Here is a 15,235-nt window from a genome sequence, read left to right as displayed (position 1 = left end):
AATAAACAGCAGCAACAAATATAAGTGAGATATTAGAGGTTATTTTCCTTACTACTCAAATTGTAATATATGCAGTTGTAGGAAATCAACCTCACTGTTTTCACACAATGTTCCCATAAAGCCCAAGGTTGTACAAACTTGCTAGCGCTTCACCAACCTGTTCTGCTAAGAAGTTACAAGAAGCTTTTCTGCACAAGCCAAATATGAGCGACTGATTTATTAGAGGCCAATAATAAATAAGTCTTTCTTATACAGCTTGCCCCCAAAAGGCTCTCCCCTCTTCTTCATGAACTAACTGAAAAACAAGTAAGAAAGCAGAACTGGGGCGCCTGGATGGCTCAGTCGGTTGAGCGTCCGACTTCGGCTCAGGTCATGATCTCACGGTTTGTGGGTTCGAGCCCCACATCGTACTCTGTGCTGACAGCTCAGAGCCTGGAGCCTGCTTCGGATTCTGTGTCTCCCTCTCTCTGTGCCCCATCCCTGCTCATGCTCTGTCTCTCTCTCCCTCAAGAATAAATAAAACATTAAAAAAAAAAAAAAAAAAAGTAAGTAGAACTGTTACTGAAAAGATAAGGACAAAAGCCTATGTACCACTCAAGCCACTCACAAATAGGTAAAGACCGGATGATTCCACTTATATGAGGATCCTAGAGTAATCAAATTCAGAGACAGAAAGCAGAATGGCAGGTGCCTGCGGCTGGGAGGAAGAAGGAACGGGGAGCTGCTGTTCAATGGTTACGGAGGTTCAGTTTTACACGATCAAAGAGTCCTGCAGATGGATGGTGGTGGAGACTGCACAACAGAGTGAATGGACCGAATACTACTGAACTGTACACTCAAAAAAAGGGCTAGGACAGCAAATTTTACGTGTATTTAGCCACAAAAAAAAAAAAAAATCACTCACAGTTCAAAACCGAAAATGGAATATAAAAGTATTAAAAAGTATTACCATTTTCCACTGAGGTTTATATTTTACTTCTGAATTCCCAACAAGCAGGAAATTGAGATGTCTTTCAATCTTTATGTAATTTTCCAATTCAAAATCAAGTGTAAACTTACCTATTTTCTTTACAAATTAGATTAGGGTGTTTAAGATGGGCTCTAATTTATATAAACAACAGTGTTTAAGTTAAGCAGTATCCAAAAGTCCTCCAAGACTATTTCATAGACAACCTATCAAATACTGCCGAACCAATACGCTGATGCCAACTACATCTATTTAAACCCTGGGAACTATCATAAAGGCTCAGTCATAAGTAACTGACTCAAAATGAAATGTGTGTTCAATTAAAATAAACACTATCTCCTTATGAGGGAACACAAAGAATGCTAATCCAGTCCTCGGGCCACCACTCAGCCAGTCCGCCAGCCACATTTTTGCCTCCACAACTACCCTCCAGGGGTCCTGACTGCTTTAAACAGCCACTCAATATATCTTCTGCAGAACACATTTGCTCGGGGAATTCCTGAAAACTGCAGTTAAGCTGAGACATTTCACTGTTAGACTGAGGAACACATTTCTAGCATGGGGAACTTATTTGAGTTCTGGAATGTAGAGTAAAATATGTACTGACCACAGTGGGCACCACTGTGTCTCACACACTCTTACTTCAACTACTTTTTCATTCTAAATACTCTTGCATTAGCAGTCAAGTACTATGAGAATCATAAAGCAAACTGATAAAGCTGTCCTCACTTTATCCTCACCAAGATTAGAGCAACAAACAGGGAATGGGGGTTAAGAATGAAACTAATTAGTGCTACCTTACAAAAAATTTTCTCTGTTTCTGCCATGAATTAGGCAAATCTTAACGTGAAGATTAATAAGTAAGACTATTAAACTATACATTTTTATAGTGTTAAGATACATTGTCCCTGCTGCTAAATGTAAAGCATCCTTAGACGCTGGGTAGGTGGCCCACACTGTATTGTGGTTGCTACATGAAACAACAAACAGACCCACGGCCATTCAGCCTTTACAGTTTGCAGCAACGGGACAGAGCAGATTCGCCTAAACGGTACCGTAACTGTCAACACACAAGTACATGCTTTGGGTGGGACAGTGGGATTTGTAATCATTCCCTCTCATCCTTGAGTTTTTAGCCAATCAATACTACCTTGAAAGCCCGAGCTTCAGAGTTCCTGTTAGCAACAGTCTGGGCCAACAAACTTTGCCACCCCATCGGATCTTCCTTGTAGGAGAGCTGACCCGCTCTGAGCTTAACATATAGAACCCCATCCTTAGAAAGGATTGATCTGAAAGAAAACAAGAATGATTTTATAGGAGGTATTATTTGCAGTTCTCAGCTGGAAACAGAGTGTCTCTCCACACCATGTTCACGTGAAATGACGTCTTTATTATTTTCCAGTAAGGCATATGATTATTTACTGAGTCTAATTCAATCAGTCCCTATGAGAAAGCCAAAATGAAGTTCTACTTTTCTTTGGTGTCTGGGTTCATGGAACTTGTTCATGGAACTTGTAAGAAGGGGCTCTGCTCAAGTGTGAGCTTCAAAGGCAGTATTTCATCTGACACTTCTTCATATTCCCTTTATCCTCTAGCACTATGAGTGGGACACTGGAAGTACTAAGTACCTGCTGATTGGTGTGCAGCAGAAAAAAAAATGCTGCAAATCTAAAAAGAACAATACAGAAAACAGCTAACATATACTTTAAGGGAAAAATAAATTGGGACCAAACCATAACAATTTTTATGGGCTTGTTAAACCTTTTGGAAATTTAAACACTTACGCACTACTTAATGCATAAAATTAACACTCTGTTCATTAAAGCGACTACTTGCATATGACTATTTCCACCCAAAAGCAATCTATCATGATTTTAATTTTATGAGAACAATCCAACAAAAGAATGACAAAAAGATGCAAAAGATGTGGTCTGACAAACATCAATGGCTATAAAGTTCCTTTAGTAGATGGACACATATGCTAGCCTTACTTTTTTTTTTTTCCAGCCTTACTTTCTTACACTGATTACCTCTCATTACTGCTACAACAGACAATTCCATTATTGTACCAACTTATGTCACTTCAAGTTTCTCACTGAATAAATGTAACTGTTTTATAAACTGAATCTCATAATTCAAACTGTGTTTCAAAGTTATAAACCACTTTATTCAAAATATACTCTACATATTGTCCTGAATGAGATCAAAGGGTGACAAGGACCATTCCAGTGAAGAATCTGCAATTTCTACCTTCCCATATACTTTATTCACTTCACAGATACATCTAAGAAATTCAATATACTTACTTCAAGTGTTGTGTTCCCTTGCTTAAATCTATGAGCAGTTCCCAGTATCGTGGCCCTTTTACTTTAATCTGCCAAGATAAATGTGAACACAGTCAATCCAATGCTAAAAAGCGCCGGTTTGAAAAATGAAACCCGGGGCGCCTGGGTGGCGCAGTCGGTTAAGCGTCCGACTTCAGCCAGGTCACGATCTTGCGGTCCGTGAGTTCGAGCCCCGCGTCAGGCTCTGGGCTGATGGCTCACAGCCTGGAGCCTGTTTCCGATTCTGTGTCTCCCTCTCTCTCTCTGCCCCTCCCCCGTTCATTCTCTGTCTCTCTCTGTCCCAAAAATAAATAAACGTTGGAAAAAAAAAAAAAAATTAAAAAAAAAAAAAAAAAAAAGAAAAATGAAACCCATGTTTCTCAGAGGAAATAAAAACAACGGGGCCAGAAAGAGACACTGAAAAGTTAACAAGCTCCATTTCCAGACACATATGTCTGTGAATCAAGTTCTGAGGCCATCTAACCTATCAGTAAAGACCTCCAAGTAAAGACTTTCTCTGTTCCTCCTGACAACTCCTCCTGGGGCTGCTTTCTGATTTCCTACAGAACACCGAGAAAGCAGAGGCTTTTATTTAGCTATCTCTGATGCTATACTGTTCTAGTTGAACTGATCCTTTGTGTACATCTCCCTAAATCACATCCCACTTACCTGCTTTAAAAGGTGGAGTTCTGGAAGAAGGGTAGGGGCCATCAATTCTTCTTTGGTTTGTTCATACCATTGAGTACCCTTCACAAATGTAAAAGAACAGCCACAATTCACTATGTAGTTAGGGGAAGCTACAAAGAAGAAACATCATTCTGTACTTCTTCCCCACACTTTCTACACAGATTGTCAAATGGCATACAATGCTCTCTGCCATCAAGTCTTAAAGGGCTAAGTCTACAATCCTTCGCTGGACCTGTATCACCTTACACCAACCACTTCGAGCCTTGCACTTCACATGCTAGCAGTGCACTTCTGAGGCCTCTGGGTTTCTGTACGCGCTGTCTTCGCTACTGGAAACGTGCCCCTGCTCAGCTGGCAAATCTCAGCCCAAACACTGTGTCCACCGCGACGACCTCCCCGATCCTCAACAGCTAGATGGAGCATTTCCCCTCTACGCCCCCTGCATTCTACACATACTCCCAATTACCACTCTATTCTTACTGCACCCATGCCTGACCACCCAGTGGACAGAAGTCCCTTAAGGAATACAACAGTTTAATTTTTGAACCCCAGAGCCTAGCTTAGTTTTGATACACAGAAAGTACTTAATAATATTCTGAATGAAGGAAGGTTAGACACATGACTTATTTATATAATCTGTACATCTGAATCAAAGATCTCTCATCAAATACATGATCTTGGGCTTTAAAGCACCCTGCAAACAAATCTAAGAATAGTTCTAATTTAACTCTTCTTTAGAACACGGGCATTTTCAAACATGGACGTTTTCGAACTATAGGCTCCACGGACAAAAGAGCAGCTGATGACCTCTAAAATATTGCTCTCATAGACTATAAACGAGCCCAAATGGCCTGGCAGGATGTACACAAATTTTAGAAGCTTCAATTTTTATAAGAGGTTAATTCACCACTGCCATCTTTTAAAGGACAACATTTTTGAAATATTCGAGCTGCAAACAGGTATGAGTGGTAACAAAATTACAAATAAATGGAAGGAGGAAAGAATTACCTTATAGGTAACTTCTAAAAGGGCATAGCAGGGCATGTTTGTATCCACGTCCACAGGCACCAGGAGCCTCGGTTCTGCAGCCAGCACATATAGGTGCCGCAGAGCCTGGAGATGATACCTATCCACAGAAAACACAGGGAGGAGGTAACAAACAGGGGACAACAGTGTGAGCTCTACAACCTGCTGCTGCTGACACCCTGAACCACAACAGAAGCGGGGGTTGCTATCTTCCCATGACAGCAATCCTGACGGAGGACGACAAGATTCAGTTAAAAAGCAATGGACAGATTCTCTTTAAAAAATTACAGGGATGCCTCAGTGGCTCAGTTGGTTAGGCCACTGACTTCGGCTCAGGTCATGATCTCACAGTTCGTGAGTTCGAGCCCTACATCAGGCTCTGTGCTGACAGCTTGGAGCCTGGAGCCTGCTTCAGATTCTGTGTCTCCCTCTCTCTCTCTACCCCTCCCCTGCTCACACTCTGTGTCTCTCTCTCAATAATAAATCAACATTAAAAAATAATAAAATAAAATAAAATAAAATAAAATAAAATAAAATAAAATAAAATAAAATAAAATAAAATAAATAAAATAAAATAAAAATAAAATAAATTACAGACACACGATCCTCAACCCAAGAATTCCTTACATGCATTTTCACAGTTAAGAGGTTTTAAAGGAGGTAAAAATTATCTTAACGTGAAAATAATTCATCCCTTATAAAATTTCTCAAATAATCCTTTTCTGCCCCACACATGCATTTTTTACCTTCCTAGGGACTTATTTCTAGTTATTTGGTTTTTGGCTTCAGGGTTGACAGCAGAGGGAGAAGGAGAGCTCTTCTACATACACACACTTCTCTACACAAATGCATACACACACCTGGAATCTAGGACACCAAAAACTAATGGGTAAGATTACAGTAATATTTTTCTTTGTGTGTGCTTTTCTGAGTTTTCCAAAAAAATTTTTAAACTTTAAAATTTGTATTTCAGCATTTCGACACAAAAAATTTTTTAGGATGGCATTTTAAGATGTCATAAAAGGATGAGACTTAAAATTTTTCTTTTTAAACTTTAGTTACAGTAATAGCCTCCCTCTTCTCACCCAAACCTACCCTTTCCTATAAATTGATAAGAATTGAAAGCAACTTGGGGCGCCTGGGTGGCTCAGTCAGTTAAGCGGCCGACTTCGGCTCAGGTCATGATCTCGCGGTCCGTGAGTTCGAGCCCCACGTCGGGCTCTGTGCTGATAGCTCAGAGCCTGGAGCCTGTTTCGGATTCTGTGTCTCACTCTGTCTCTCTGACCCTCCCCCGTTCATGCTCTGTCTCAAAAATAAATAAACGTTAAAAAAAAAAAAAAAAAAAAAGAATTGAAAGCAACTCAAAGCCAGAAAAAAAATGATATTTATCAGTTACATAAAAGTTCCTGGTGCTGATCACTAACTTGCTTTGTTCAAAATAGCCACACCAAATGATTCTCTGACCAGCAATATAGGAGTGCGGCTCTCTGTTGTACCCTAACCAATAATTGGCTTTAACAGTTCAAAAAGTCTTTCCTAAGTTGACCAGAGACCACTTGTCAGAGTTGTATTATTTTAACAAGAATATTCTTGTGCTCCACCTATCATCAGAGTTTGGACATCAGATTAGGCAGCTTTTACAAAACAGCTTACTTTCATTTATCACTTTAAACTACATTATGCTATAGTTTGACAGCTTAGTTACTACAATTAATGCTCCATCTCTTGAGGCTTTTCTTAGCAGATGAGCTGAATGCACTGGTCACTGCAGATGTCTCTGGAATATAAGGAGCTATTTTCTTCCCTTCCTCTGGATCCAGTGGAAACCAGCGATGCCTGAAACTTCTGGGGAAAACTGAAGAGCTGCTGATGGTTCTTTGTGCTCTAAAATGCAGAACTTCTGTATTATCAGACCTTTTCTACATGTGTGAGGTCTTATGGCTCAATGCCACTTCTAATTTGTCTCTGGTTCTTTGCTGCATTTTGCTTTTCATGTCCCTTCCATTTCATTTATACAAAACTTCTCAGCATGCAGGATGCCTAGACAGACCAGTCAGTTAAGTGTCTGACCCCTGATTTCAGCTCAGGCCATGATCTCACATTTCATGAGAAGGAGGCGAGTCAGGCTCTGCACTGACAGCACAGAGCCTGCTTGGGATTCTCTCTCTCTCTCTCTCTCTCTCTCTCTCTCTCTCTCTCTCTCTCTCTCTCTGCCCTTCCCCTGTTCCCACTCTTTCTCTCTCAAAACAAATAAAATTTAAAAAAAAAGTTCTTGGCATTCATGTAAAAGATGGAAAAAAAAAGGAATTCATATAGACAGTGGATAGTGCCACTAAATCAAACCAATTTCTCTCTTGGAATTAAACAATTATAGTACAAAACATATCATCTGCAGCTTCTGTTGGCTACTATCTTTTGCTTAATGAATTTTTCCCTAAAGTTAACTTTGTTTGGCCCACATTTGGGGTTTACAGCAGTTCTAACGACTAAAGAATGGTGGAAGACTGATGGATCAGTCCAACAGCTATCTGAAGTTATCTTTAGGTCTAATATTTAGAGAAACTTTTTAAAAGATTTAGCCAGGAAGGTAACTAAGTTCAAGAAGAGAATAAACTAGTTTGGAAATGAGTCCATGGAACCAAAGCACAAATCATCCCTTGGAGAACTTAAGAAAGATCACATTGAGGACAGAATCACTAGACTCACCGGTTGTCAGTGCTGTGAGCTGGGAAGTGTGGGTAAAGGGCACAGAGGAGAGCAGCAATGGAAGAGTTTGATGTACTCAAAGAGTACCTGCAAAACAAAGGCCAGAGTGAAAGAGGTTATTAATTATACTGTGCAAACTCCCAAGGCCTTCTTGAGAATCAGTTCAGTGGAGTACCATGGCAAGGCATACTGACAACATGCCTTGATGAATGCAAGCGTGTCAATGCTGTGAATGTCTCACTTTTCAGTTAGTCTTTAAGCCATTTCAAGACCATCTACTATTGAAAGCAAAAGCAACAACTCACAAATATTAAATCCAAAACCTGAATTAATAAGCATGGTTTTTGAACCTAAAATATCACCATACTGAGGACCATTAATGCAATCCTAGAGATTACAGACACTGAAAAAGACACGAATGAAGGACACCACTTCTTCTCTGGTTCTACATATACCTACTTACAGAATAATAAACTTGACTTCTAAGAATACAGGGTTTTTAACTGGGTATTCTCAAACTATTTTTTCTGTTTCTGTAAAGTCTGAGCATCTCCTTAGAATGAAAGACAAAATGAAAAAGGCAAAAGTTATCAGAAGAAGCTACAATGAATGTATAAACAACAATTCCTCTACAAACAGCTTTTTTTCTTATCAATACTATAAACTTACTTTTATCAGGGCCACATAGTCTTCATAAAATCTTCTGAAATTTTCCTTATATTATTTTACTCTTGCTCAAACTCCGCATGGCAATCAGGCAGATCAATCTAAAGTTCTAGAGTTTTTCTTACAAATATTTTGAAATAAAGATGGTTCACTGGGCATCATATAAAACCACTGTTGGGGCACCTGCATGGCTCAGTTGGCTGAGCATCAGACTTCGGCTCAGGTCATGATCTCGCAGTCCAAGAGTTCAAGCCCCACGTGAGGCTCTGTGCTAACAGCTCAGAGCCTAAAGCCCACTTCAGATTTGTGTCTCCCTCTCTCTCTGCTCCTCCCCCAATCATGCTATGTCTCTCTCTCTCTCTCTCTCAAAAATAAACTTTAAAAAAAAAAAAAACACTGTTGCAGATAATATACATATATATTTTATTATGTGGCTCAGTCGGTTAAGCATCCAACTTCAGCTCAGATCATGATCTCACAGGTTGCAAGTTTGAGTCCCGCACTGGGCTCTGCACTGTCGGCACAGAGTCTGCTTAGAGCTTACTTAAGATGCTCTGTCTCCCTCTCTCTCTCTGCCCCTCCCCTGGTAGTACACGCATGTGTGTGTGTGCGCGCTCTCGCGCTATCTCTCCCTCTCTCAAAAATAAACGTTAAAAAAAAAAGAACAAGAGAGATGCAGGGGTTTACTTTGGAAGAAAAAGAAGTTTACAAAAATCATAAAATAAAAAGAATTTTCATAGTAGTATGGGGGAAGGAGGAAACAAGGAGCTGTTGTTTAAAGGGGACAGAGCTTCAGTTCTGCAAGGTGAAAAAGTTCTGGAGATTGGCTATACAACAATGTGAATACGCTGACTACTACTAAACTGCCCATTCAGAAATGGTTAAGAAGATAAATTTTATGTTATGTGTATTTTACCACAAATAAAATTTTTTAAATAAATATATAACCCAACATGAAAATGAGTAGAGGAGACTTGGACATCACAAAAGATTTCCAGTTAACCATTAAAGATATAAAGGGGGCTAAATATCATTATTCAGAGAAACGGAAATTAAAACCACAACTGCTACCAGATGGCTAAAATTAAAAAGACTAACATTACCCAAGTGTTGGAAAGGATGGGGAGCTGGAACATCACACAACACTGATGGGTATATAAAATGGTACAACCACTTTGGAGCACTGACGGCATTACCTACCAAAGTTAAGCACACACATAACACTCGTAGATCTACTCACAGATCTATATACAACAAAATCAAAGACATGTAAAACAATATTCATAACAGCCCCAAGCCAGAAACAACACATCCATCAAGAGCAGAGTAGATCAATAACCTTGGAATAATCATACAATGGAATTCAACAGCACAGAAACATGAATAAACCATCGCTACATACAACATGGATTAATCTCACAATGTTGAGCTAAAGAAATACAATTGATCCTTGAACGATGTGAGGATTAGGGGTACCAACCCCCCCACATAGTCAAAAATCCGTGAATAACTTATAACTTCCCCAAAGCTTAACTAACTGCCTACTGTTGACTAGAAACCTTACGGATAACATAAACAGGTGATTGACACATTTCATATGTTATGTGTACTGTATGCTGTAATTTATAATAAAATAAGCTACAGAAAAGAAAACATTAGGAAAACCATAAGGAAGAGAAAATACATCTATAGTACTGTACTATATCCAATAAATTTTGAATTTAAAAATTTTGCATTTCAAAAACAGGCAAAGCCAGTCTAAGGTGTTATAAGACTAAATAGTGATTATCTTTGGATAGAAGTAAAGTAATAATTAACATAAAAGGGGGACGCCTGGGTGGCTCAGTCGGTTAAGCGTTCGACTTCGGCTCAGGTCATGATCTCGCGGTCTAGCCCCGCGTCGGGCTCTGTGCTGACAGCTCAGAGCCTGGAGCCTGTTTTAGATTCTGTGTCTCCCTCTCTCTCTGACCCTCCCCCGTTCATGCTCTGTCTCTCTCTGTCTCAAAAATAAAAAATAAGTGTTAAAAAAAAAATAAACAGAAAAGGAATAGCAGGGTAGAAACAGGTATTCTGAGTTCTATCTTGATCTACATGGTAGTCTACAGGGAGAAGTCTTATAAAAAGATGAGGAGGTCAGGAATGACAGATGCTGGAAAGAGAGCAAGGAAGGTAGAAACTAAGAAAAAGAAACTCTCATAGGACTTGGTGACTGAAGTGTTCCTGAACTTTCAGTTCAGTAGAAGGGTAAAGTCATTAAACAGTGGGGAACGGGAGGTGGCGCACTGAAGAACTGAGTACCGACTCTTCTGAGAATGTAGAGTGACCATGGTCACTACTAAGTAGGGCATAAATTGATGGTTAAACTACAGAAGAGCCCTTTTATACCCCAGGATAAGCTAGCAGCTAGTCAGGATCAAAAACTTTCATGGATCTTCAAATCCAAGATAAGTCACTCCAACAGATCTTGCTCAAGAGATCTTTTCATTACAGGGCGCCTGGGCGGCTCAGTCAGTTAAGCGTCCAACTCTTGGTTTCAGCTCAGGTCATGATCTCACGATTTCATGAGTTCAAGCCCCACATCGGGCTCCAAGCTGACAGTGCAGAGCCTGCTTAGGATTCTCTGTCTCCCTCTCTCTGCCCCTCCCCCGCTTGTGCTATATCTCTCTCAAAATAAACAAACTTTAAAAAAAGTTAAAAAAAAGAGAGATCTTCTCACTGAGGAAAAAATACATATTCATTTACCTTCCTCCTCCCAGAAAGAGAAGTCCAAGGGCCATGTGATGGGCTAAGTGGAAGCCATAGTTCATTTCACCACCTGTTTTCATGTGCAAGAAGCGACAGAGCTGCAAAACCTTTAGGTTCCCCGAGCCAGCCATCACCATGGCGAGAGACAGAAGCACCACACTCAGGCAGGTCTCCAGGTTGTACGGCCCTGTCTGGAAATGCAAAGAGACAGCATACTACAATTGTTGTGTTACAGTTCTTTATTATCAAACTAAATTGGCCATCGTTAGACTACAGATATTTATTAGTTTAAAAAATCTGCGAAAAAACAAATATTTTCTCTATAAAATTCAAGTTCGGTGTAGAAAATTCAAAAAATAAAGTATCAAAAAGGAAATAATAATCCCTTGGAATACTAATACCCGATGACAACAGCCATAAATATTTTGGTCTTTTCCCCAAATCTTTTTCTATACCCATGGTTTTTTTCTTTTTTTCAAATGAAACTGAGGTATTACTATACATGATATTTTTATCTCTTTAAATCTATGACATATGAGCAATCTTCACTCATAAAAAATTCTTAGAGAACAGGAGTTTGATAGCTCCATGGTACAACAATGTACAGATACACGACAGTGAAATTTACCTAATTACTTTTAGACTTTTTGACTTTCAAGTTTTCTCATATTATACATAAGGTTGTATAAATCTGTGTGGTGTTGATCAGAATAAAATCTTACTCTCTCCTGTCACTAGAGGGGCAATGTCTCAAAACTGAATTTTTACTAAGTGCTAATTTTTTTAAAAACCAGTTAACAATATTCAGTCCCGAGACAGGATGGCGTAAGGTACAATAATCCATGAAGGATATGGTTTTTGCTCTCACAAGAATTCAATACCATGTACATCCTTCAAGGATCATACTTGCCCTTAATTAATATCCCAAAACACAAATATAAAGATGGGCCAAAACTTCAAATCCTCTATTCTAAACTCAAACAAATTGCAGAGACACTTGACAACACACAGGTAACTGAATTATCAGTGAATTTTCTTCAAATTCAATTTAATTCCCAAGAAGAATGATCATTTATGATTAAAAAAAGACTTACTACAGAAGCATTAGGTGCAGACAAATATGTCATAAAATCTTTTGCAAATTTATGCTGGAAAACAAAAGAAAAAATCTGAAGTTAAAAGAAGTGTATCAACACGTTGTTAAAAAAGAAAACAGAACAAAGTAAACTAAGTTATTTCTTACCAAACAGTTAAACGCTGATAAGTTTTCTGAGCCCGCAAATCGAAAACCCAGAGACAAGCAGGCTCCTGCAATTATGTAGACATGCGCCTGCCTGAAAACAGATTACAAGAAATTTAATACTACCTTTATTTTGCTTTAAAATTCATTATAAGTATTATCTTGGGGTAAAAACAATAAATATTCCTGCTCTCTAGTTTTTATTCTCCTGGGAATGCTCAATTGTGCCTCTACTCAATCAGCATGACTGATAAAGTGTGCCTCTTGCCTACGTGCTTCACACACAGCAAAGATCATTTTTGAGAACTGCCAATTTTTTTTTAATGGAAAGGATAAAAGGAATACGTACAAGTTAAATCTCTGATATTGTTTTTTGAGGGCAAGAGCTCTATGCTTGAGAGAGCTAAACAAGTAACTAAGAAAAAATCAACTCTGAACATCTGATAAGTGATGGTTAGAAACACGGGGGATTCGGAATTACTCAAATCAAGGAGAGCACTTCTCCTACACAGTGTATTTCTATTTATTTATGAGAGATGCTAGGGTAGCTCGTTTGATTTACACATTTCATGACTTACGATAAAGTTTCCAAATTCAAATCCTCTGAGCAAGGCAATTCAATTTCACTGAGAGAGATGCTATTTTCTCTTATAATCTGTCAAAATAAAAAGCAAGAATACCTGGACATTAATATTCAAGTTACAAATATTAAATGATTTGAAAAATAACATACTGGCCCCTAGGTGGCTTAGTCGGTTAAGTGTCCAACTTCGGCTTAGGTCATGATCTCACAATTTGTGAGTTCAAGCCCCACATCAGGCCCTGTGGTGACAGCTCAGAGCCTGGAGCCTGCTTCAGATTGTATGTCTCCCTCTATCTCTGCCCCTCCCCTGCTGACACTGTGTGTCTCTCTCTCAAAAATAAACATTAAAAAAAATTTTTTAATCTTCTGCTTATCAAAAGTAACTAAGAAAATGAATAGACAGCCACAGACTGGGAGGAATATCTGGAAAACATAAATCTGGGAAAAAAAGAAAGAAAGAAAGGTTTGCAGAAAAAAATTCTAGCTGCTCAAAAAGACCAGCATCACAAATTTTAAACAGGCAAAAGATATGAAAAGACACTTCACAAAAAAAAGATACATGAAGGAGCAATAAACAAATGAAAAGGTCCTATTCTTATTAGCCAGGAGGGAAATGCAAAATGAGACAACAATAAGATATCATCACATACTTATCAACACACCTAAAATTAAGAAAACGAATACCACCAAATACTGACAAGATACACAGCACCTAGATTTTTATAAATTGTTGGACAAAGTGTAAAATGGTATACTCTCTAGAAAAAAGATTTATCAGTTATCAAACTAAATATATAATCTACTCCATATCTCAATAATTCCAAAAGAAATTAAACCATAAACCCACAAAAATATCTGTGTACGAATTATTTACAGTAGTTTGATTCATAATAGCTAAAACCAGAAGCCAACCAGGTATCCAACAAAAGAGAAGAGAAAAAGAAACAAAGGACTACTCACAGAATGCAACACTTACTAACTATAGAAAGGATGAGCTACTGATATACTTAACATCTCAAAATCAGGCTGAAAGAAGTCTTATATGAAAGGATATATACTGTATGTGATTCCATTAACACAAAGTTCTACATCAGGCAACCTAATTTATTTTGGGAAAATGTCAGAAAATTAGCTGCCTTGGGGTAGGAGGTGAGTATAGATTGAAGGAGCAGGGAATGAGGGCACTTCTGGTCATTTTGACAGAGGTTTGTTTCCATGAGCTTATGCATAGTCAAACCTAGAATATTTGAGATCTGTGGATTTCATCATATAAAATTTTATCTTAAAAGGAAGAAAATGTAAACAAATACTGAATTCTAGTTAATGATACATATGCTGAAATATGTAAGGAAAAGTATACTACTGTCTGCAACTAACTTTGAAATTCACCAAAAAATGATGGATTGGATAAACGATAAATGGGATAGGTGATTAAACAAGTTTATAAAGTAAAATACTAACTGTAATATCCAACTAGTGATATGGACGTTGTACAAAGTTTTCAACCCATATTTTGAAATTTTTCTTATTAAAATACTGCAAGAAATACTATAATGTTCTCAAAGATAAACAGATTTATTTTATAAGTAAAAAAAAACCGGGGCACCTGCATGGCTCAGTCAGTTAAGCATCCAACTTTGACCCACAGTTCATGAGTTAGAGCCCCCCGTCGGGCTCTGTGCTGACAGCTCAGAGCCTCAAGCCTACTTTGGATTCTGGGTCTCTCTCTCTCTCTCTCTCTACCGCTCCCTCACTCGTGCTCTGTCTCTCACAAAAAAATAAACAAACAGTAAAAACTTTTGAATTAAAAAAAAAAAAAGGAACGGAGACTATCAGACATGGACAGTTGATTAAAGGGCAATATTTAGTTTACAATATTTGGCTTACAATTTTTTTTTAACTTAATGTTTATTTTTGAGAGAGAGAGAGAGAACGTGAGTGGGGGAGCGACAGAGAGAGAGAGACACACAGAATCGGAAGCAGGCTCCAGGCTCTGAGCTGTCAGCACAGAGTCTGACGTGGGGCTCAAACTCAGAAACTGTGAGATCATGACCTGAGCCGAAATTGGACCTTCAACCGACTGAGCCACGCAGGCACCCCTGATTTGGAATTCAAAAAAGAGTCTACTTATTTCTAACTATTTGGCTTATTAAATAAATATGCTATAAAGTAATTAAAACAAGTTATTATATAGGAGATCTAAACTTGCCACAAAGTAAAATAGCATCTTAAATCAATGTGTGCTTAATTAGGCTAAAAATGTCAAAAATACTTTTTGAGGGTTCTTTGGT

General features: G+C 38.4%; 1 protein-coding gene across 5 annotated transcripts in view; it reads right to left on the bottom strand.

Moving 5' to 3' along the window:
* The window catches only part of ANAPC1 (anaphase promoting complex subunit 1), a 96,172-nt gene that overhangs the window by 16,248 nt on the left and 64,689 nt on the right, over positions 1–15,235 (bottom strand). For 4 of the 5 annotated variants that reach the window (XM_045054572.1, XM_045054574.1, XM_045054573.1 and 1 more), the window contains 9 exons: positions 12,940–13,016; positions 12,365–12,455; positions 12,216–12,269; positions 11,119–11,336; positions 7,711–7,797; positions 4,987–5,104; positions 3,961–4,038; positions 3,274–3,341; positions 2,118–2,256 (listed from right to left, as the gene is read on the bottom strand). In XM_045054572.1, the coding sequence (XP_044910507.1) occupies positions 2,118–2,256; positions 3,274–3,341; positions 3,961–4,038; positions 4,987–5,104; positions 7,711–7,797; positions 11,119–11,336; positions 12,216–12,269; positions 12,365–12,455; positions 12,940–13,016 (930 nt within the window). The remainder of the gene's footprint in view (positions 1–2,117; positions 2,257–3,273; positions 3,342–3,960; positions 4,039–4,986; positions 5,105–7,710; positions 7,798–11,118; positions 11,337–12,215; positions 12,270–12,364; positions 12,456–12,939; positions 13,017–15,235) is intronic. The other variant, XM_003984262.6, reaches the window with a different exon arrangement.

The sequence above is a fragment of the Felis catus genome, chromosome A3, assembly GCF_018350175.1.
Source record: "Felis catus isolate Fca126 chromosome A3, F.catus_Fca126_mat1.0, whole genome shotgun sequence".
Lineage (NCBI taxonomy): Eukaryota > Metazoa > Chordata > Mammalia > Carnivora > Felidae > Felis > Felis catus.
Note: the sequence above shows the minus strand (reverse complement) of the source record. Positions and strands in the feature narration are given on the sequence as shown.